This window comes from Eutrigla gurnardus (genome assembly GCF_963514095.1).
Source record: "Eutrigla gurnardus genome assembly, chromosome: 23".
NCBI lineage: Eukaryota > Metazoa > Chordata > Actinopteri > Perciformes > Triglidae > Eutrigla > Eutrigla gurnardus.
Window position 1 is genome coordinate 15,689,605 of NC_139934.1, and position 25,637 is coordinate 15,715,241.

At 43.5% G+C, this 25,637-nt stretch overlaps 1 protein-coding gene across 1 annotated transcript in view; it reads right to left on the minus strand.

Annotated features, from left to right (window-relative positions):
* Nucleotides 1-3,259, minus strand: part of fgf11a (fibroblast growth factor 11a) — an 89,943-nt gene extending 86,684 nt beyond the window's left edge. Inside the window, exon 1 of the mRNA XM_084002320.1 lies at nt 2,393-3,259. Within this exon, the coding sequence (XP_083858446.1) occupies nt 2,393-2,585 (193 nt within the window). The 5' untranslated portion in view covers nt 2,586-3,259. The remainder of the gene's footprint in view (nt 1-2,392) is intronic.
* Nucleotides 3,260-25,637: the final 22,378 nt, after the last annotated feature.

The window sequence follows — 25,637 nt, forward strand, 5'->3', positions numbered from 1 at the left end:
AAAAGTGAAGCCAAATATAAAGTGCCTTAAAGGTGCGTTCGCTCTACTGGCCATCAGGGGGCGACCCTTCTGGTTGCAAAAAGAAGTCTGATTGTATAGAAGTCTATGAGAAACTGGAAAATCCACCCGTCGCTCCTCCACAGTCCAAATATGATCACTTCTGTTCACTGGCTGCAAAAATTCCAAGAATGCGATGACCACAATGTCGTCAAGTGTGTGTGTGTATTGCACAAATCAACGGGTGACACCATGGTGACTATGTCCACTTTTTATATAAAGTATATGGGTAAATGCTTGTTTTACCCATCTGGTCAATCACAGTGGAAGGGGGCGGGACAAGTACCACAAAGTTTACCAAGTAAATGTAGGAGATGGGATGTAGATCGGTGGGTCCGTCCTCTCTCCCTACATACTTACATACATATCCAGAACAAGTACTCCACCTTGTGCCAACATTTTTGCTTTTACTTAATGCAACAATATACCTGATGATAGCCTAATAATGACGCTTATTCATACATCACTACAATTATGATAAATAACATAAAAAAACAAAAGACAATTATACCACATCCCGTGCTGAGCCCGTCATTATGACCGCATGGGAAAATCCTTCAGTCTGATAATGCCCTACCTATTCTAAACACACACACACACACACACACACACACACACACACACATACACACACACATACACGTATGAGAAGGGCAAACACTCTCACGTGTGGTACGTAGCACAGCCCCTGTAAATGGTGAAGCTGGTAATGCTTCTCTAACTGTATACCTGGTCAACACAATTCCCATAATAAATCCATCAGTGAGAAACACTGTGGCCATTTGGAAAGGAACTGGTTTCAGACAATGGGCATGGCGCACGGCTGGCCTTTTCCCAAAGACCTGGCACTGCCACGACCTGTCCAACATACTTTACTACTGTAATTACAATATAGAGAGCAGCCGCCTCCATGGCAGATGCTGCTTCCCACGTTAGAGGTTCCCCACGTAATTACCATGATGAACTTGGCACACCAAGGTAATAAATATCTCCGAACGCACTAACACACTTACACGGGGCGGAAAAGGAAACACACACACACACTAACTGTGTGTCGAAATGCAGGGAGGTAGACGTGGAAAAAAGGATCATGCACACGCATGCAGACTGCAGAGGTTCAGGGAACAGTTATCCAGAACCCATCATCTATGTACAAATATATTACAGTGTTTACCTAAAAAGTTAGAAGACGGATAGTTTTTAATAAAAACGTGTAAAAAAAAAAAGAAAAAATGTGTCTTTAAAGAATGTAAACTTTGAAAAAAAAGCAAAAGCAAAAAAACAAAATTTGACATCCTAAAAAGAAAATATGACATCATTCTCCAAAATAATGTATCCAAAAAAGAACAGTAGCCAAATATTACTTATTTGCTATTCTATCATTGCTATTCTTGAGAGCTTTTCATAAATGGAAAATGCTGAGTATATTATACTAATACTCCTAATATAAAATCAAACATTGGCACCAAAGTGGTCTGACCTACAAAAGTACATTTTGTTCATGGACAAACGGTCCACGGGTGTGAGCCCTGCTCAGTCCTGCCTCTCCTTTTCTCAATCTAAACTGTATTTCCAAATAGATCTAAAAGAGCAAAGAACCTCTGAAAAACCATAAGACATCAACATTTAACCATCGTTACTCTTCAATTTATCTTCGGCTCGTAATGTCAAAAACCATCACCATATGTAGCACAGACGCTCTCACCCCACAGATAAAGTGTCAATGTCTCATTTAGCTTCATTGAATAATTTTGCAATTACATTTAACATGCAAACAACACAAGAGGAATTAGGCCGCACTGTGTTTCACTTGCCCTGAGGGAAGCGCCGGCAGAGTAATGGCCCCCAGAATTGCAAATGAGGCGACTCTTGACATTTTTATATCGCAGTAAATCACCGTATGTATGAGCCAAGTTCATCGTGTGTTTGCAGATTACCAGTGTGTGATGGGATGTGTTGACATGCGCCTAAACAGAGTCATCACAGAGTCACAACACGGGCCGAGGTTATGCCTCTGGTCGCTGGTGCAAATCTGTGTGTATTAAGCCGGATTTGACTGTGTGAATTTCCTTTACAACCATAAATACAGGACATGTTGTGTACAGCTACCAGGAAGATGTGCTGGGATGTTTCCCAGATTTTGATTAAGTCCGGCACTAGAAATTACAGGCTGGGGATGTTCTCTATTGAGGCTTTACAGTTGAGGATTAATCTGTAGTCTGGCAAGTCAACCATCAAAATCCAGTTATCCAGTACATGCAGAAAACGGAGCAGAGAAAGTGAGCAAGGAGTAGGAAAACGGGAGAGTTTGAAAGAAAGACCTGCGGGAACTCACCTGGTCTTTTTTCCAGTTTTCTCCCTCGACTGCCACATAGTCGAACCTTCGATATTAATATGAGGATTTGCTTCTGGCACAGCGACTTGTTGCTCTTTGGGCACGGCTTGCGCTTGCTGGCGATCTGCCGGTTTGCCTGGGGATCCTTGACCTCCCTGCGCTGGCGAATGAGGGAGCTGGCGAGAGCAGCCATCTTCCCAGCACTGACCCTGCCGCCGGCTCACCAGCGTCTGGCGGCTCGGTGGCTCCCAGGTGTCGGGGGGTACCGTGGGCCACCCCCCTGCCCGCTCACCCAGGGCGACGGAGCACTGCTAATGGAGGGGTGCAGAGCGGAGGAGGGAGCTTGTGAGGGTGGACCGAAGCAGCGGGGGAAGAGGTGGAGGTAATAAGGGTGGATCCGTCAAAGGCCCACCCAAAACTAAAACCTCGCTGAGGTTGGGATTAATTAGTGTTTGCCTTTAAATGTCCTTTGAGTTGTTTATTTCTTGCAAGTGAGGTTCAGGTGAAGCCTTAAACGTCACCGTTCCTCTGTTGGGACAAGTCATGTTATCCACCCCAAAAAATGTGCACCGTAACCATACGATGTGCCCTGGTGCCTCCGTCCCAGTCCGAGTTTCCCCTTATCCTCCTCCTGGAGCTCCAGTGAAGTTCGATTCAGCCGTGTCCCAAAGGATTCCTCCACAGAACCATTCGCTGCATAATGCTTCCCAAAAAAAAAATCACATTTAGTCCTCTTAACCCGCTGAATCCTGCAGATCAAACCATTTCAGTGGGACAAAAAAAAAATGTCAACTCTCTCCGAAAATAACTGGAGTGACACTGCTCCTTTTTTTTCTGTCCCTCACCTGTAAAATGTCTCCAACTGAAACAATGTCAGAGCGAGGGAAGTAGACGAAGAAGTGGAGGCTGTCCGACCTGAGGCATCAGCCCTGCCAGCTGGGACGAGGATGAAGGGGTGCGGAGGGACGCTGCTGGATGGAGTGCGGCTTGTTTCCTCTACAGTCTTTCAAGCTCTCCTGGCATCACCCTGGCGTTCACCCGCACCCTGAGAGAAGAAGGGGGGGGAACAGAGGGGCTTGATAAATCCAGCAGAGACAGAGGTGACATTCATGAACGAGAGAGCGCAGGGATGGAGAGACGGACAGGCACACAGAAAGAACGAGGGGAGAGGGAGGGAGGGAGTCTATCTGTCCCCCCTATCGGATCGGGCTCTCCAACTCTCTCGGCAGCGCGCTCCTCCACAGCAGAGCGCAGCGCTGTGTCCTTCAGCCACGCACGCCGCCTCGCAGCTGGGAGAACGAGGGATGAATGAATGGAGGGAGACAGAGAGGCGAGGAGGGAGATAAGGTGAAAGGGGGAGAGGGGGGAGGCGGGGGGGCGGCAGGTAGGCTTACGGTAGATGCTGCTTTGCCGCTGGCCATGCAAAGTCTCCTCCGGTGGGTGACAGTAGTCCGGTCTGGTTCTGTTGAGTCCAGCTGCACAGTGTGTCCATGAGTGTGTGTGTGTGTGTGTGAGAGAGAGAGAGAGAGAGAGAGAGAGAGAGAGGGAAAAGTGTGTGTCTCCCGAACAAGGCAGCTCTCTGCCTCAGCGAACACGTGTGAGGGAGTGTGTGTGTGTGTGTGTGTGTATGTGTATGAAGGAGTGTGAAGGTATATGGGTGTGAGGGTGTGTGACAGAGGAGGCATGTACGTGTGTGTGTGTGTGTGTGTGTGTGTCTGTGACTCGCTCTCTTGCTTGTCCCTGTTCACAGTGCATTACCGAGTGAGTGCTGGCAGCGTGCTTCAAATGCTCTGTGTCTCTCTCTCCCCCTCTCTCTCTCGCTCTCACACACACACACACGCACACACACACAGTTTTTCACTCTCTCTCTCTCTCAAATCTATTTCCCTAAACCCTCCCCTTTGCTCTTCTGTCTCCCTCCCCTCTCTCCTCCCCTCTCTGTCACTCTGATCCCTCGTTCGATGTCGGCGATACAGTCGCTTTCTCCCCCGTCTCCTCTATCCTCCTCGTCACTTCATACCGTAACAGGCCAGGCTGAGCTGGGACGGGTCAGAGCTGGGGCGCCCCCAATCCCCCCCACCCCCCCAAATTCCACCCTCCCATTTTTCCGCCCCACCTTCTGTGATGTGATGTTGGCTTAAAGAGACAAACTGAGCCCGGTTGTCAGTGCTGTCCTTTCTGCTACGACAAAGACGTATAGATGCCGTGACACTGTCTGAGTCAGTCAGGACCTTACGTCACTGCAGTCACATCATCCATACATCTGTTAAACACACACACACACATCACATACGCTTCACGCACAGTGCACAATCAAGTCCAACAGAGCAAGGAACTATCGGACCAGGCAGGTTGTAAACAGCAGTTTGCTCAGATATCTTTATATAGAGGTTATACCAAACGTGTGTTACCAGGAGGCAACCTCCGGTTCTGAAGAGTGAAGCTGAAGATTAAACTTGCATTCTCTCTACTGGCCATCAGGAGGCGACTCCTCTGGTTTGGAAACATAATTCCAATTACATGGAAGTCTATGAGAAAGTTATCTCAGTAAACATTGTAAACATGAGTTTATGGTCTCAATCTCAATTTCAAGTCTTCTTCAATCCAGATTTGGATTCATCCAGCTGTGGTAAACCAGCCGACGTGTCTTGCTAGATACACTGAATACAGCACCTCTGGATGAACTCAGACATGACGCCGTTTGGTCCCAACAAAGTCGTTGTTGGTGTCTACATGGAGGTAAGTCGTCCCTCCCTCATTTTCAGTGCATTTTACGTGAGCGATGGGATTAAACACAAAATGATCGCATGGTCAAACTTCCGCAAGTTACACAAGGTAAAACATTTGCTTTGCATTTGGGGTGAACACTTGAGACTCTCTTCCATGAGTAGATGCAAGCTTCCTCCTGTGTGGTGATACAGGTGCATTTTTTGGGGGGGGGCGCTTTGAACACAACAAGACAAGAGCCATCTAGCTCTAATACTGGACATAAACCCCACCATCCTCCAACCATGACACATCTAGTCGAACAAAGTCGAATGAGGAGTCTCGGCAAAGGATCTGCATGCACCGGTGGCGCTGCATTGAGACAGAGCTGACCAAAAACCAGCAAAGCCTCACCCCAAGCGTCCCTTGGTGAGGGAATAGGCAGAAGATTTAGCAGTGAGCCAGTAAATAGCCATGTTGTCCATTTCATTACGTTATACAATTACAGTCTGCTTGAGAAATAAAGATGAACAACAACCAAAAAGAAACTGTTGTAATCCTTTGCCAATAGTGATCAATTTGACCCTGACAGACGTTATCACTGTTTGCGGTTTCCACTGTACGAGGTTTGAATTAAACTGTGATGACAGCAGAGCAACAATACCTCAGCAACCGGAGCCGTCACTGTTCCCCTGAGGAGGCAAACGTTAAATGATAGTGGGATTTTGTGATTGTAGGCAGACCTGCTGCTGGTCTCTCCCTCCCCGGTTCTGCTGGCCTAGCAGAGAACGAGAGGAGAAAACCCTGCAGGATTTCCCCTACGTACACACACACACACACACACACATACACACACAACACATACACTCAATCACCTATCACTACCGTATTGCAGTTTCCTGAGCTGTTAAATAACGTAATTATCTCTCTCACTCTCCTTGTCCTGTCCTCTTACTGCACCATGGCTATCTTTCCCAACTCCCCGCCCAAGGTCATCCCTCACCCTCACCCTCTACGAAACCAAGCCACATAGTCTGGAAGCTGAAACACTAGTCTGCTTGCTATATGGGCCCATGGATGCGGATGATTGCCATAAATTCTGGAAATTTTCTTTTGAATTTTATACGAGGGCATCAAATCTGTTTTGCTTCATGGGCCACTGAGAAACTTTCATAGGAGTAAACAGGCCACCGCCTCCAACACTCTATCCAGTTCTCTTTATACATCAATAGTGCAGAGTATCGCAACCAGAGTCTTTGAGCATTCAACCATAACTGGGCATGCAAAATATACGTTTCCTGCAGCTGAATAAAAGATTAGCCGTGGACAACCTTTTCATCCCTGGAAAAGTAATGTAAAAATTACGTTATGTTCTGGGCATAAACCACGCACCTACATATGACATCACCCATTGGTTTGTGAACAACGGTTTCGAAGCCTTCGGCATTTTGGCGAGCTGCACCCCGAGCAGTAACCTTACTGGATCTGGATCCATCTGGTCTCTTCAAAGTTAGCTTCATATTTCAAGGTCAACTTTACAGCTAAATGTTGAAGTAATCTTAGTAGCTATTTGCATTGGCAGCATGGTAGCGACGCTAGGGTAGCAACCTGCCAATCATAAGGTCACGCCCTAAAGCATACCCTGCTTCATGGTTTATTATACCATAAATAGGACCATTATTTCTTCAATCAACCATGCTGTATTGAAGAAGACTTGAAACTAATTAATTATACCATGCATTTCCATGAAATTAGACTACTTTTTACAAATAGAGGAGTCGCCCCCTGGTGGGCAGCAGAGATAATGCAACTGTAAGGCTCTTTGGCTTTGGCTTCACTCCCAGGACCTGAGGTCGCCGCCTGGTCAGCACACACAAGCAGCCTGAAAAGAATATACAATCTGTCTCAGCTTAATAGAATGACTTGCTTCAAAAACTTGCTTTAATAAATTCCATTTCCTTATACAACAAACATGTAAAACATTGTTTTTTTTAGGGCTTTTCTCAGCAGACAGATCTCTTTCCTGTTGTGCCAAAAACAATTATTATGTCACATGAAATCATACAAGGTACAAGTCCCAGGAAATGTGATCCCAGGCATTGGGCAGGTAGGGTTATTAAAATGTGCAACCTGATAAATGAGGGTCATAAATTCTGATTACATTATTAAAGATACAAATATGTATTATTGTGTAGTCTTTAAAAAGTGAACATACAAGAGAGCAAAGCAGGGACCAGGGGACCAGCAGCATCTTTTTATTGACTATTCCAGAAGCTGAAAGTTTTGTTCTGTTTCCTCTGTCAAGTTGATGCATTATTCATCATAAGCACATGCCTCCTCATCCTTTTCCACCAGAGTCTAAACTCCACCTGATCACCACACAGAAAAAGTCACCTGGTTGAACGGCACTGTCGTCTGGCACTCCAGGATCTAACTAACCTCAATGTTCTTTTGCCTTTATCATTATAAAAAAACATCAAATATCGGAACCCATTTGTTACCACTTCTTGGTGGAGGTACAACAAGCAAGCAGAGGATGGAAACTGGTAGCAGACAATAGTTGGTTTAGGGGGGTTAGAGAATCTGACGTTGGTCAATTGCAATGAATATATCACTCAGCACAGGCGAGCCAAGACATGGCACGGAGATGCCAGGAGGGAAAACAGAGCCGCCATTGAGACGGACAAGAGCACTGGCCAAGATGGAGAGACAAAGAGACAGAAAGAGAGACAATGAAACAAACGGAGAAGAAAACTCATGTACCAGCTTGTGTGCTTGAGCCTTCCCGATGCCGTCCATGGGTGACCGGACAAGAATCTGTTTTCTGAGTGAGTCAGTTTCCATCAGCAAATGCCTCTGAGGGTGACACCATGACTAGGCCTTGTTTTCCACCCTGCCCTCCCCTTCCTCCACTCCATCCCTCAATCCATCCACCCTCACCCAGACACACTGGCCCAGATCTGTCTGCACGTCAATTCAATTCTCAAACGTCTATACTGGTATAGTACGGAGAACTACTATAGTATGGAGAACTTTAACACCCCACCTATCGTAAATACACATGCAGCTTTATAAAGACAGATTCTGCATTTCTTATATTTAACATGAGTTAATGATATACTGTGCCAATTTAGAAACTATTAATCTTAATTTACATTTGTTTTTATTGATATTGTTTACAGACAATTATGAGACAGGATTCAGCAATAACAAATACATCTTTTGAATGAGCTTATTGTCAAATAAGTGACCAGTGTTTAGCAGTTAACAATTAGCATAATTAGCCTTGAGCATGCTCACATTGGCTTTATCGCAATTAGCATTTAAGATGTTGACATTTTAAGATGCCACACCCTTAATATGGAACTTTTGGCATGTTAGCGTAATTTACATTTACATTTAGGTCATTTAGCAGACGCTTTTGTCCAAAGCGACTTACAATAAGTACATTTGTCAAAAGAAGGAAACAAAGAAACCACAACGTATCATTGCTGATAAAGTAAGATACGTAATGGGCATCCATTAAAGTTATAATTTCCCATTTTAGTCGGCTACAGTTAGTAAATTATTAGCATTGTTACCAACAGTAAAGCTTGGATATACAGAATGCTGCCAAAGCATAGTAAACCATATGGAGATGGTTACTCACAGGATTTGCTTTGAAATGTAAACTTTACCACATATTTCAAAATAATTAAAAAATAAACACCAATCGTTATCTTTGTTATGTCTTCATCTTCCTCCCCTCTACATGTAAACCAGTCTAACCTTTCCCCGCCTCTTCATACTCATCTCATCGTCCTTACCCCTCCCATCGTCCATCACCCATTTGTCTCTCTGACACTGTAGAGGTGACTGGTCCTGTTTTGTCTCTCAGTCTAATCTTGGACTCATTATGTAAAGGCGTGTTGGCTCATTTGTTATTTCTGGCTTCAATAACTCTGATTAAAGCTGCTTTTCCCCGTTCTCTCTCTCCTCCTTCCTCCACCCTGTTATCAGTTGATGTTAAAGAGAAAGGTTCCTCCCTTCTGTTCTCATAAACAACATTTAATGAGCATTTTTATGTGTCACATTAAAATGCTGTATGGAAATGATAAACCTTGACAAAACTTCCTTAATTGCATAAAAAGTTGTATGCCTTTGTCAAAAAAACAGTTGATGGGCTGAAAGGGATGTGGAAACAACTTTGCCGAATAAGTTTTAATATGAACGTTTGACTCCCATTGTTGGCATCTTCTCAGATATCCCCATGCTTTAGCATCATTGCATTCATTTGTCTCTGTCTCTGGAAAACATGAAACATGGCCAATACTAGCTGATATGAAAATAAAACAAATAATTGAAACTAATTCCTGAAGACCACTCTCCATGTTTGTCTTGTAGATGGTTTACTTCTCCCTGTTTACTGGCAGGTAGCAGCGATGCGTACAGATCCTTCAAATGCAGCCCAGAAATCCTGCCTTCTTTTCCCAGATTCGAGGATCCGACTGATGGATCCTTCACGGGAAAACCTAACCAAAGAATTTTTGGGAGCCGGTGACAATTGGATTTTAATCAATACGGCAATGAGCAATAGGCGGAAGATGCAGTAGAAATACACTCACGCCTGAGATTCATCATTCGCCGATTTAAGCATATCAAAATATTAAATAAAAGACTAAAATATGATCGTGCAGCTGTTGGTAGCGGCCAGAATGTCTCATTTTAGAGACCACTCAGTTTGGTCTAAGGACCCAGAGAACCCACACTAACACGTGGAGAACTCCACACAGAAGGAACCCGAACCGGGAATCAAACCCGGGACCCTCTGACTGTGGAGCAACGGTGCCACCCACTACACCATCATGCAGCTGCATGGAGGATGTCACAGATAAATATACCCAATAAAGATAGAAAACACACAACACATCTGTAAAACATCAAATGGTGCCATGTCAAAGCTGATACATGAGGGTTGAAAAGTGCACATTTGTCATGTGCATGTTTTATGAACTGTGTGTGTGTGTGTGTGTGTGTGTGTGTGTGTGTGTGTGTGTGTGTGTGTGTGTGTGTGTGTGTGTGTGTGTATTACCACCCACGCCTCTAAATCCCCTGATGTAGCTGTGGATTAGATGACTGTAAACTATGCCTCAGCTGCGTTGTGCTGCCTCAAATAATGCAATAATGCCCCATCCCTCTGTGCCACTCAGTGCCTGTTAACTGGCACCAGTCGGAGACAAATGGCTCCAAAATTGGGATTGATATGGAGAGATGTTCTGTGGGGAACTCAGATCAAAATGCAGGTATCCACAGCTTTGGTCATTCGAGATGCTAGAAATAAATCCTCAGCTGAGACCGGACCGGGATCCTTATGTGCAGTCAGTATGTTTCGCATTTTAAATAGATATCCAGAGGCTGCTACTTTTTCAATAGTAATTCCTGATGAAGCTGTGAGTATTTGCAGTCAAATCAAAACACACACACACACACACATACACACCGCCGTGTCACTGGCTGCGGGCACACGCGCCTTTTATTCCCTTCATATCCATACCCTCCTTCCCGTGTTTTCTTCAGAAACTCCGTAATAATTCATCTCTTTCCCCGCATCAATATCAGTAGTAATCGTGTGTGCACACATGGTTTGACATACACGCACATACACACACATTCTAACTCACCACGCGCTCAGGACGCTGTCGCGCGCAACCAGCTGCTCATTCCGGAGTGCGACGGGCCAAACAGGGGCGCAACAGACACGTCGGCTAAATGTGGCATACGCCCTTAGGGGGGGGCTAACCCTTTAAACGGGGGGGCCACCTGGACATAGAGAGGATATACTGATATAATGAAAAAAATATAAGTGGTCCTTTATTTTTATTATTATTGTTGTTGTATTATTACAGTTTTTTACAATTGTTTACACACTAAAATAAAAATGTCTACTCCAAGGAGCAAAACACCTCCACAGATTCGCACAACATTACACACAATGTCTGCTTCACCCTTTTTGCAAAACATTACACACAGGGATTTGTAAAACTCTACACACATTTTCACACCTTAGACACAGATAAGGATTGTGAGGTTACTTCCTTGTCATTACAAAGCCCCGGATTGCCAATGACCACACTAATGAACAAATTGGATAATCACATCCACCAGGTGTGGAAGCACACATGTGCTCATTTGAAAACGCAGCACTCAGGTGTGCTATAAAAGGCAGCAGGTGAGTTCACCTGTCTTCAACAAAAATGGAAGGAGCTAGAAGAAGAAGAAGAGTGAGAATGAGAGGGGGAGCTCAAAGAGGAGAAGAAGGAGGTAGAGGAAGAGGCCCTGGTAGAGGAAGAGGAGAAGAAGGAGGTAGAGGAAGAGGAAGAGGCCTAGGTAGAGGAAGAGGAGAAGAAGGAGGTAGAGGCCTAGGTAGAGGAAGAGGAGAAGAAGGAGGTAGAGGAAGAGGCCCAGGTAGAGGAAGAGGAGAAGAAGGAGGTAGAGGAAGAGGCCTAGGTAGAGGAAGAGGAGAGGAAGGAGGTAGAGGAAGAGGTAGAGAAGGACTTGTAGAGTTGATAGAACCTGAACAAAGAAGACGAGGACCAAATTTGACTCAAGAAATCCGTGCAACACTTATTGACCATGTTATCAACCATGGACTGACACTGATGGAAGCTGGACAAAGAGTTCAACGAAATCTCAGCAGAAATACTGTTGCGTCAGTAATTCTGACATTTCATCGAGAAAACAGGTAAGCTAACCACACAGTACATTGAAACTGAAGCTTGCTGTACTTATCATCAATATTGTTTACTGTGACATTTGACAGTAGGCTGCATGTGTATTTTTTTATATTTTTTTTTTACATAGGATTGAGGGTCGAGGACACCAAGGTAGAAGGCGCCCTATGTTCACTCGTGAACAAGAGGCCGCCATTGTGAACATGGTTTTGACCAATAATTGTATCAGGCTGCGAGAAATCCAAGCCAATATCATCAATGATGATCATATTTTCAATAACATCCAACGAGTCTCACTGTCAACATTAGGTCGAATCCTCAAGAAAAATCAAATGTACATGAAGCAACTGTATCGGGTACCATTTGACAGAAATTCAGAGAGAGTGAAACATCTGCGCAATGAGTATGTGGAGGTATGTATTGTTCATCTTACTATGGTGTGGTATTGTGCACTGCTCATAATGTTCTGGCACAAAAAATACTGTGCAATAGATATTGAATAGCATCCTATATCTTTTACTGTGTTTCAGAGAGTCTTGCAAATGGATGCTGAAGAAATTCGACATGAATTTATATATGTGGATGAGGCTGGATTTAACCTTGCGAAAACAAGAAGAAGAGGGAGAAATGTAATTGGACACAGGGCAATCACCAATGTGCCAGGGCAGCGAGGGGGTAACATCACCCTTTGCGCTGTTATTACACAAAATGGGGTCCTCCACCACCATGCAAATCTGGGACCCTATAATGCAAATCTAATACTTGACAGATTGCATGAGATTGTCACAGCATTAAACCAAGTGGACCAGATGCGGTACATTGTCGTTTGGGACAATGTCTCATTCCATCGGGCTGCTCTGGTCCAGAATTGGTTCCATGAGCACCCTGAATTTGAAGTCTTATACCTTCCCCCATACTCCCCCTTCCTGAATCCAATAGAAGAGTTTTTTTCAGCATGGCGGTGGAAGGTATACGACCTGCGGCCCTATGACCGTTTGCCCCTCATTCAGGCCATGGAGCAGGCCTGTGATCATATCGAAGCAGCTTCTGTGCAGGGGAGGATTCGTCACACGAGGCGATTCTTCCAACGGTGCCTTGCCAATGAAGACATAGCCTGTGATGTGGATGAAATCTTATGGCCTGATCCAGCCAGACGGAGAGATGAATAGTTACAGTATTCTTGTTGCTTTTACAGTAGTTTTTCTTCAGAGTCAAGTGTATGTGCTTCATGCAGTAATTTTTATTTGTCTACAGATTTTATTTGTTCCATTGATTTCATTGTTGGTTGATTACTGTAACTGATTATGATAAGAAATACTGTAAGTATTGAAATAAATACTTGAAATATTCAGTCTGCAGCATCAGTGTTGTGCAGTGCTTGGTAAGTTTATAGTAGGCCTATTTGTGTACATTCTCCCTATATCTCAAACTAATCATGAAGAATGTTGTGGGTTTGTCACTATTTTTTTTTTTTAGATCTAAATGATCCCTTACATAACAATGTCTGGCCAAAAATCTAGCACATAGTATTTCCTAAAATTAGTTTTTTTACAAATGTGTTTTTATTTCACAAATATGTGTATATGTTTTGACTGAAGTGTGTATGTTTTGACTGAAGTGTGTCATTTTGCAAACAATCTAGGAATTATGCAAATTGAGTGTGGTATTTGGATAATTGTGATTATATTTTGAAAAAAAGAACCCGGTTTTCAAAATTGCGTGTAAACAATTGAAAAAAACTGTATTATTATTTTATTAATACAAGCCTAGACTCTATGACGTTCATGGTATTACACACTCCTGTACAGTTGCTGGTGGTATACTATGAAGAAGAAGAAGAAGAAGAAGAAGAAGAAGAAGTAGGCCATAGAGAGGAGTTGGGTCTGGTTACACAGAAGGTAACAGCCCATGGGAGTGTTGCTGGTGACCTTTTTTGCTAAATGTGTATATAGTGTTTTTCTTTTGTGTTTATATTTTTAAAATATTGATTGACTTTAAACATAGTTGCACTGTTTTGCACCTTGAGTCAATCAATTGATTCCAGACTACGCCATTTTATTTTTCCAAGTTTGAGGAGTTTGAGAAGAACCCCGCCACACCTTTCACTGAACTTCAGCTACACCACTGGAATCAATGTATGTGATCTTTTTGGGAAGGTTTATTGACATGCGATGGGGGCATCTTCAATTTCAATGATCTTATTCTTCTTATGGTCCTCTGAATGCAGAGACTAGTGACAAGAACCTCTGTGGGATTAACTCCAACAGCACATCCAACATGCAGCTACACACACAGTGAAACCGCCTGCCATCCAAAAGCCCAGCAGTCAGCCAGGTGGAGCCAGATGCAGCAGGGTTTGTGGAGCCGAGTACTTGCCAGCTTCACTGTGCCACGAGCACAATAAGGCAACATTACTCCAAGGAGAGTACAGTCACATAAGTGGTGGAGAGGCTTCTCGGTTGGGCTATATTGCTTATTGTAAAAAGGAAAAATCAAGTTAACTGTACTTTGCTGACAGTTTAGTATCATTCATCAAGTCCCATCAAATTGTCACTGTAATTTGTGGTGCAAGGACAAGACACCCTGTTTTCTGCACACAACTTATGTGATTATGTGAACGCAGTCAAAGCATTCCTCCCCTCATTCTGTCTGCAATACAAGACAAGTAACAAGCCAGAGGCCCAAAGAAACACATTAAAGATTCAATGAACACACTCACACTGTGCTGTACACAGCTCAGGGCTGCAGACTGGAACCAAAATGACAATTAATATGAGTACAGGCACTATTAACTTCAGTTAAAGGGAAAAGGTGCAAGACGTGACTTGCTATTTTTGCCATCAGTCTTTCCAACGAAACAAAGTGGCGTTGTTTTTGTTTGTTCACTGTAAAAATGCAAGCTGTTATGAATAATCAAGTTGTTAATTTGAATATGAAATTGCCCAGCTGTGGCTCAGAGGTAGAGCGAGCATCCAACTGGATGATCGGCTGTTCGATCCCTGACTCCTCCAGTCCACATGTCGAAGTGTGGCTGTGCCATCAGTGAATCCAGTGAGTTGGATTAGATTAGATCCTGGTGGACATGTGGCACCTTCCATGGCAGCCATCAGTGTATAAATGGGTGTGTGAATGTTGACCATGGGTCCATGAGTGGTCGGACTAGACTAGACTAGACTAGACTAGACTAGACTAGACTAGAAAAGCATATGAATCCAGGGCCATTTACCATTTACCTATATCATTCAAACCACAAACTGTGGATGTAGTCATTGTGTTTTGGAAGCCTTATTTTCAGCATTTTGGCCACAACCATCTTGGATTTTGACCGTCGCTATCTTGGATTTGAATTTGATAAACACAAGCGGCGGAGGGGAATCCCGATTAGTAACCAAAGTTAGCTTCCTAATTCAAAGTTCACAGGTAAGTGTTAAAGTATTGTAGCTGATTACATAGTGACGGTAGCGAGGCCCCAGAGGCGATATTGTGGTAACAAAGCCGTGGTAGCAACCAGTCAATCACAGATAGCTCTGCCCCTAAAGCATCCCCTTCTTTCTGGTCTGTTGGACTCTAAATGGACCATAATGTACTAAATTAACATCATGCTGGATTGAAGAAGACTTGAAACTAGAGATTGAGACCATAAACTCATGTTTACAATGTTTACTGAGATAATACATCAAGAGAGAAGTAGACCCGTTTTCTCATAGACTTCTGTACAATCAGACTTCTTTTTACAACCAGAGGTGTCGCCCCCTGATGGCCAGTGGAGAGAATGCAAGTATATGGCACTTCAGCATGGCTTCACTTTTCAGAAATCGAGGTTGCCGCCTGATTCAAACCTGGATTGAGTACCCTTCTTGAAATTGAACGCTATTCCATAGCCTGATCTTTATTTCTGATTATTAATGCCATCTAAAAAACAGTTTCAACCACAACACATTTATTTTTCATGCAGACCAACGCCGCACAACTCTTTTGCCTCAGTTGCTATCAAGAGAGTCTTTAGGTTTGAGGCAGGACTTATTTTCTTGTCATAAATATTGTACAACCCTCTGTCACCATTAATTCCAGCAACACCAGACCTTGGACTTTTTCTATGTCATTACATATTTACTGCGAGGTGGAGGTGTAATGACACCTGGTCAAGGTTGTTTTTTTTCTGCTTAGAAAGCCAATCAGCTATCAGGACTGTGAAAAAGAAGATGAAAGGATGAAAGATCGAGTGTTTTCCTAAGTACCAAATGCCAGAATGTTTACCATTATGATTTGGCCATTCAGACAGCAGAGAGATAAATGAATTGGAAAGGACAAAAGGACACAGGACAGACAAATTACAAAAGGAAAAGATACTCAATTATAGAGGAAAGGAGTCAAAAAGAGTTGCCTCTCACGAATAAGTTGCAATCAAATCAAAAAGAAAAAAGCTATCAGCCTCCATCTGTCACTGCAACTATTGTGTGCTACTTTGACTGTGTCCCAGACGGTCTCAGGTGATGGCAGGCGTGTCAAGGTCTCAGCTTTAATAAGGCCAACTCATCCTTGATTCATTACTTTCAGTTTAAGAAATGAAAAATCTCATATTTCAGAGTGTCCTTCCTATGTCTGTAGCATTGTTCCATTTTCACAAATCACGTAAGGACATAGCAGTTACAGTTACACTCACCCGCTTCAGCTGACAGGTTGTTGGCCCTCTTTGAGAACTCCAGAACATCTATTACGTTGTTAAAAGCCGTGTTGTGGATGAGAGCTTCATCCTGTCACATTAAGGGAAATCCCTTGAAATGAGATATCACGCAGTATGGAAGGCTACTGCTACAACTACAACTACATTTCAGTGGTTACTGCTCTTAGCTTTGTATGGTAGCATGTAGAAATACTTTTACACTTTGTATCCTTGCTCCCTCTGTAGATGTGCTCTCATGTAAGAACACACGCTTGGGAACACAGAGGGTTGACTTACCTAATGAATAAAGCCAATTAAGGCTGGATCCTACAAGCAGCTACTCCCCTGAAAACCTCTCTTTGGAGCAAAATGAATGTGAGTCTCTGGCAAACTCTGAAACAATACATGGATCAAGAAACAGCCCTTTTCTCTGATCTGCAGTTCTGTGTGTGTGTGTGTGTGTGTGTGTGTGTGTGTGTGTGTGTGTGTGTGTGTGTGTGTGTGTGTGCTAATACTACTGAGTCTACTGTATTTCCAATAGTGTTGATACGAGTAGCAGATGCTCCATCTGTGAAGCAGTCACAGTGTCACACATGCAGTCCATCAGCCTCACTGTGTGTTTCAGAGATAAACATGAATATTCATGTGTGGGCCCAAACACACAGACAACAAGTCTTTACTCATAAGCAGAGGTTGAAAACAGGAGACAGACGTGGGCGGATTATGAGACGATGGGCCCCTGGAGACAGACCCACCACCTACATGTTAGCAGCTAACCTACAGCATCTGAGAACGGCAGCGGACTGGGGAAACAAGCTCTTTACCCTCCAAGCAGAGGATAACAACACTCAGTTAAACTGCCATTATAGTTTAGGATGCTAGTCAGTGCCTGACGCTTATGTTATTTATCACACTGGATACCAACGCTGCTGAAATGACTCACTGGGGATGCATTATGTTTGCTTCATTGTGAAAAAAACAAGGACAGTAGTCAGGAGTCATTTTGTGTCTCATTGTATTCTTTTTGTCTTATTGTAATTACTTTCTCTCTCTCTCTTTGTAGTAATTTATAGTGTCATCACAACAAAAGTTATCTTAGGACACTTTTTATACAGAGCAGGACTAGAACACACTCATGATTGTGTTGCTTAGCAATCTTTTTTTGTAGCCGCTTTGTGTCTCTTTGTAGTCTTCTGAGTCCCTGTGTAATTACTTTGAGTCTCTTTGTAGTCATTTTGAGTCTTCTGATTTTGTGTCTCTAGTTTTTTGAGTCTCATTATTTTGGGTCACTTTGTGTTTTGTTTTGCCCCTTTTCAGACTGACAGCTGACATTATGTCCAGAAACCGAAATACACTGATGAAGGGAAGAAGGCATGAGAGGAAATGAAAGGAAGGATGAAGTGGAGAAGCTGACAAGAGACAGAGCTTTAGACCCACTCAACCCAACAGAAGAGAGGAGAGGAAGAAACAGCGAGCGGCTCTAAATATTGAAGAGCCACAGTGGACTGAAGAAGACATGGAGAGGAGGAGAGAACTGACCCTTTGTCTTGTGGAGATACAACACCCAGTCGAGCAAAGCGGACAACCTCTCTACAGCACAGGACTCGGCTGTGTGGCCTCCACCAGCTCCACCACCTTCATTCTGTTCATTAGACGTTTGCTTGCTTCCTCTGAGAGTTATGGAAGTAGTGGGGCGAACACCACACAGCGAGTAAAACTTTGTTTTCAGTGCACGTAGCATGCCCTCACCCTCACAAATGAACTTTATTTCTTCCTCTTTTTTTTCTTTTTTATTAAAGCGTTTGATGATGAGTTGTTACATAATGGCATTAGCAGCATGTTTATCTATCTGTCTATGCGTGGTGTGGTTTCTCCTGGGTGATTAGCAGGGTGATGCACAGTGCAATGATGATATCAATATCCAGAGAGATATGTGGTGTTTTCATAAACAGACAGCATGGGAAGATGGATGCAGTACAGATTACATTCAGGGGCAAATTAGGACAATGTCTTGGCCAAAGGCCAACTTTCTATGAGAATATGTTCCCCAGTAGTGATTCCCAGAGTTACAATAGTCTTCAGCTGTTGGTAAAGCTTCAGTTGTTTGACACATTGTCTGATGCACTGCTCGTGTTTCTTGATCCATCTGATACTGTATGAAAATAAGCTTACATTATGAATGTATTCATATTCTGCTTCTAACTATTATTAAAAAATACTCCAGCAATTAAAAATGGCTGATCCAAGAGTTTGGCCGACTCATGAGAGACAGTTTATTTCCACTGTATGGTACAATCATACACTGTATCAGAAGTGGACAATAAGTTAAGTTATTCCCGAACTGTCACTTGTAAACATCGATCATAGATCAACTTTTTTGTTCAACTTTGTGCAATTGGGAATTATTGTCCACATTTTTGTTGCAAACTGTTGGGACCTAACCGTTAGGACTACACAATGCGGCCTACAAAGCCTACCCAATGCGGCCAGACAAAGGGACAAAGGAGATAAAAAACTACAACCACCATTTTAGTGTCACCTCCACCTGGTCACGAGATCTGACGTCACACAGCTGGCGCCCTATTGGCTGGCAACTGCATGGGACTCCAGGGGGTCCCCCGGACCAGCCGTGAGCTATAAATCCCGCGGCCACCAGAAAAACTTTCTCTCTCCAAGGTAACTCGCGTTACGCCAGGAGGTGAAGATTACGTCTGCAGCGTTTTCCTTTGTCCTAGGCCGCAGTCTTTCCCCCAAACTCGCTGGACGAGCAACAGACTGTTTTACCCCTCTTTTTCTCTACTCGTTTTATTTTTCTTTTGTTTATCATTTTGGATCCCGAGGAGACCACCGCGACAGCGCGACTCTCCCGTTCCCCGCGGTAAGAAGAAAAACTTTCTTCGTCCCAGCTGCCAGCAGAACGGATAACTCAACCCGTCTTTGTCTGAAATCAGCTGACTAAATCGCCGAGCCCCGCGAGTGTTCATCAGTTCCCTGCAGAAGGAAGAATTACTAACGGTTTTCTTCGGATCCGGCGCTGAACGAGCGCCCACGAGAACTACCCTCCGTTGCCGGCGTCAAGGAACGCCATCCCCGCACGGGACGAAACCCTCACATCGACGCATCTCACATCGACAAAAGTAAGAGGCTATTTGTCTGGGCAGAAGCAGAGATTCGATAGTGTAGGACATGCTTGTAATTCTTGTTAATGTGTTTTAAGTTCTGATCGCGGACCGCTGAGTCCGTTTGTTCATGTGCTGCTGTATGTGAATGCTGATCGTGTACCCACGCAGCTGGGTTGATTTCTGTAACAGTGTTTGCGACTAACCTCCGCCATATTCGCGAGCTCAGAAAGCCTCTACTATCAGTTAAAAGACCGGTCTCGCGGAATAAACGCCAGTTCATTCACGCGAGCCCGTGTGATAGCGGCACGGCTTCTGGGCCTCAGAATATCGCTCGCGCATTCTCTCTCTCTTTGTTTGTGTCCCGCTAACACACACACACATACACGCCGCACACACGTGTCCTAAGCCAGCTGTTCCCGGCGGACGCTAGGGACATAGCTACATCTGGTGGCTACATACGGCCATCTCTCCCCCTCTCTCTCTCTCTCTCTCTCGCTACTCCATCGGACGCCAGTGGCTCCGCCCCTGAACGCTGCAAGGAATAGTTCCATCTGGTGGCCGCCCATAGCCATCTCTCCCTCTCTCTCTCTCTCTCTCTCTCTCGACACGCACGCACACACACGCACACGCACACGCACATGCACACGCACGCACACACATACGCACGCACACACTCCACGTGTGTCTCTCCTTCTGTTTAGCTTAGTTTTGTGTGTTAGGTAGCTAGGTAATAAGGTTTTGTTAATTGCAGTGTTATTGATTGTGATCATTATTACTGATTTTAATAAATCTTATTATATTATAACTAGCGGTCTCTTGTGCTTGTTGTGTATATGTCACTGGATAACAGCAGGTTGTGAAGGCTAGTGCTTGAATTTCACGCCCTTCTTAATTGTTAGATTGTTTTTATACTCACATGCCAATGATCACGATGATTGGCATGTGAGTATAAAACCTTTATATTGAGACTGAATACAGTTTTAGGTTATCTTTTCCCTGATCCCAGGGTGGTGCCCCGTTTATTCATGATTATATCATGATAATATATTAAATATAATTATTAATACCGATAATCATATTGACATTGATAGTTAACTGTTGATAACCAAATCTGCTCCTGCTACAACCCCAACAAAACTATAAACTGTATAGAAGAAGTTAACGTAGTCATGGCGACATCACCCATTGGTTTTCCTCTAGTTTGTCATTTTGGCCATCACCATCTTGGAATTTTTGCAACCAGTGAAGGAAATTACCATATTTGGACTGCGGAGGAGCAACGGGTGGATCTGATGAACACCAGCAGCAGAGCAGCAACCTTACTGGATCTGGATCCATCTGGATTCTGGTGTGAAGCTGTTAACAACGTTAGCGTCATAATTCAACGTCAACAGCTAAGTGTTAAAGTCATCTTAGTAGCTAACTGTATTGATAGCGTGGTTGTGAGGTCCTGGAATCGATCTGTCAATCACAAGGTAGCCCCGCCCTAAAGCATCCCCCTGCTTTCTGGTTTGACTCCAGTGTTTTTTGGCATTGACAAAAGGTGTGGATCGTACCTGGTACCTGGTACTTTTTGGTACATTGGTGGAGGTTCCAAGTGATCTGAGCCGATATCAGAAGATGGGTGCAGACCACTGATTGGTCAGCGAGCACCATCCTAATGATTGATTAATCGGCGAGAACTGCACCTATAGAAAGCACTTCTTATGTACTCTGTACTCTTTCAGCAGGTAAGCCAAAGAACTTCTAATTAGTGTACGCCAACTTTCTTAAGGGCAGCATTGTGTCTTGTTCATTCCTCCAGTCTGGTGGTATAACACTGGGATATTACATTTTCTATTGTTTTCCTGACACTAAGTCCAGAGCAATATCTACTTTACGAGACACCCAAGACAACAAATGGACAACACGCAATACAACAACGATTTCTGATACAGTCTTTGTTGTCTTCGATCAGTAGTTCTCATCAGGTGGAACTTAAATCCAAAGTTTCAGAGTCACAGATTCTTGGTGGGAAACTGTTTTTAATCAGATGAGCTAATCATAATGATGTGATCTGGTTCTAACAGGCATTACAGAGCTGTAGTCTCTTACTTTCTTATAGTTAAGTGTAATTAACAGTCTGCCATGGCCGGCAGTAATAAAAACGTGCAGTAAAATAGATAGAAATAAAGGCGTGAACACCTGGGAAATCCAACAGCTTTACGGACTGCACTTTCAGTAAGAGACAGAAAACTCACACACACACACACACACACACACAGATACACACACTGTAACTTCCAATTAAAAAGGTTTAAGCAATGGTTCACAGAGAAGCTCTCATCAAGACCTGACCTATATTAACTTGAGTAAGTCAAAAGGAAACTTGAAAACATGGCAACTTTAAATCCAACCCATCAGACCAAATACATTTCTGACTGCGTCTTCATTACCGACGCTTGATCACATTTCACTTTTGAAAAAATTTACATTAATGCAGAGCCTGCTTGAAAACGTCTGCTTGTTTCCTTTATTTGCTCTCACTGTCATTAGGACGTCAAGTGCGACACCTCGGTGTTACGTGCTCTTGAAAAAGAAAGACAATGTGTGAAAAAGGCAGCACAACGACTGCAGGGACACACTTCTGTAGCAGCAGAGAGCGTTTGGACGCAGCTGACGGAAAACCCCACTAAACCGTGGAGAGCGGGGAGCGCCAGAGCTGCGAGCCGGAGCTGCCTGGCAGACGGCGAGAGCTGGCGCTGGGGCAAGGCGAGCCCAATAAGCTGGCACCGCCGCAGCTATAGAGCTGTTGTGTGATATCACAGGGAAACAGATTGAGATTAGCCTGCCATGATCCACAGAGGAGAAGAGAGGGATGGAAGAGGAAGCAAGGGGAATGGAGATTTGATAGGGAGGTCCTTGAAAGTAGACGGGCAGAGAAAGATATTTTCTTCTTTTTTTTACATTCTCTACTCATTGTACTTTAGTTGCATCCTAATATTGCCAATATTACACTGAGTGGATCATATCCATATACAGTATATCACTGCAACACAGACACATGCTCATAATTCTCTCTCTTCCTGTTCTTTTTTTATCACCCATGCTTCGTCTTCTTCTCCAGTTTTGCCTCAGGCGTCTACATGTAAACCCACTCCTGCGCTACCTTGACAATACGCCTCCCAGACGACCCTCTGGGTAAATTAGCCCTCATTAGAACATGGAAGTGTCTCTCTCTCTCTGCTGTTCAGCCCGTCTTCATTTTATAATCCCGACAATTAGGACATCCCCTGGAGTGAAACCTCCTCGTATCCCTGTTCCCTTTGCTCTCTGCTCCCATCATGTCCTATAGGAGGTGGTTCGGTGTATTCCAGCCTGCCTGGCACATGAAGAGAGACAGCTGAGTGGCCTTTGATGGTATTAGCTCTGTGCTACATGAGCGTGTGTTTGAGAGTTGATATGCATTCTGTATGTTCTATACTGTACCAACCACTTTATAGTTGAGTTTTTGACAGCGGGGTTTTGCTAAATTGGATTAGCCATTATCATTGAGGATTACACATCTGATGGCAGTAGCTAGGGGACGATCCTCCATATAGCATGATTGACAGCCAATCATATCCGTCGGTTGAGGCCCACGCACTGAGGGGGCGGTGCCCTCAGGTGAACAGCAGCTTGGAAAAGTTGCAACTAGCAGCTGATTGGCTGGCTGAAGTGTACAGTTCACATTCAATGTGGATCATGAGCGTGTTCGTGGATAGAGATACAAAGCTTTTCATCTCCCATCTCTCGGATTTATGAGTGCTTCTGAGTTGGATGGATTTGAATTTAAATTCTATCTAGATTGTTTATTCATCAAGAATGTAAGTACGATTGCATACTAAATGTATTGATTTATAGTCCTAGAATACACCAGTCTATGTCACTGATTATGGAAAACATTATTAGTCAAAATAGTCTGTATATAAGATTGGTTGTCTTTTATATTTCTTAAATATGTAAAGTGAGTTACCCCACAGGATATACATCTTACGTCCCAAGCAAGAAAAATTATGGCTTTTGCATCTCTCTTGGCCAGACGACTTATACTCCTCAAGTGGAAAGAGAAGTTCTCCCCAACCTTTAAAATGTGGATTAAAGATATGATGCATCACTTAGTGTTAGAGAAGATTCGTTACTCTACTAGAGGGTGTGCTCCGAAATTTAATGCTATATGGAAACCTATGTGGAGAGGATAGATTATGCTAATGTTGGAGTTTAGTGCTGCTGACCTCATCTCCTTCTCTATTGTAGCCTATTTACTGAGGTGTAATTCTAATTTCAATCTGTATTTATTTTTTGTATTTTTCCCTTAGACTGTTATTTAACTGTTTACATGTATTTCTAGTTTTGTTTTGATTTTGTCTTTTTACTTGTGTGCATTTCAATTGTGATCCCTGAATGCTACTGTTATAGAATGGTACAGTGTTACTGTTAAAGGGGTGGAGCTCTGTTGGAGCAAGTGGGGGGGAGGGGGGGGTTGGGGGGGGGGGGGGGGGTTATAATTGTATGAATCTAATTGTATCTGCATTGCATTCTGTAAAACGTCAAAAATACCAATAAATAAACCTTGAGGAAAAAAAATATGTAAAGTGTAAGCGAAGGGTGGTTGCTGTCAGTCAGGGCAGCGTTGTCTTTACACAGATCAAAGTTGTTTGCTGCTATAAAACAATGCTCTGAATTTTTGTATATTTCTACTTTTGTTATGCTGGGCACAAAAATGACTCAAGACTCAAGAAAAGATAAGATAAAATAGTCTTTGCTTGGCAGATATTGGTACACAGGAATCAAACAAGACAAGCAAGGGTGAGATAAAAAGGCATACAGTTACTGGCACAAGGAGTCAGCAGCAGCCTCCGCTACTTAAAGGACCATCCCAGTCTAGTTCTCAGTGCCTTCATCTTGTGTACATCAGTGTCTGTCAGACTGTATAGAAGTCTAAATGACCCTACTTCTCACTTGATATATTACGTCAGTAAACTTGACTTTATTGTCTCAATTGTTTCAAGTCTGCTTGAATACAGCATGGTGTCCATTTAGTAGGAGATTAAAGGAGATGCCCTAAGGCATCCCCTGCTTTATGGATGATTTCACTCTAAATGGGACATTAATTGACTAAATGAACATCATGCTGTTTTGAAGAAGACTTGAAACTAGTGATTGAGAACTAATGTTTAGTGAGATAAACAGTAGGAGAATGCAAGTTTAAGGCACTTCAGCTTTGGCTTCACTTTTCACAAGTGGAGGTTACCACCTGGGTGCAACCCAATCACTGTGTTCAGGATAATTTATTTTTGAAAAGTAATTGCATTGCATTTTAATTTCATGAATATGATTTTTTTTTTAATTATTTGAATGCTGACATAAATCCTGTTGTATGAAATGTTACATTATGATTTGATTGAATGGTTGAATTTGAATCTTGGCAGCATTGGACTTCCATACATGCTGGTGGAGTGGAGCCGGCGGCATTCTGGCGCTTAAAGGGGTTGCAGTGTGGCTGTGACCCCTGTCAATCTGTTGCCTGTTAGAGACTGACAATAACTGAGATGGGGTCACACCGTCGACCTCAGTCACACACCAGAGTTCATAACTCAGGGTTCATTACCCTGAGTTATGAACATGGTGTGTGTATGTGATTGGATCTATAGAAATGCGTGTTTTTAGCATGCAACAGGCTACAGCTTTAAGTGTGTGTGTGTGTGTGTGTGTGTGTGTGTGTGTGTGTGTGTGTGTGTGTGTGTGTGTGTGTGTTGTGGAGAAGAGATGGAGGAGAGTATGACCAGAGTCTTAAATCATGCAGCCCCTGGTTGTCATGGCACATTGAGTGTATGAGTATGTACTTGCTCTCTTGGCCAGTAGAATAAATAGCACTAATATTTTCCACCTACATGTCACCTTCATTTGCACAGTCAGCACTCCCACTGTGGTTCAGTCACACACACAATATAAAAACACATGCACACGAGGTCTTTCACCTTCATGAGAGATTTAACAGCAGGGAAATTGAGCCACTCTAATAC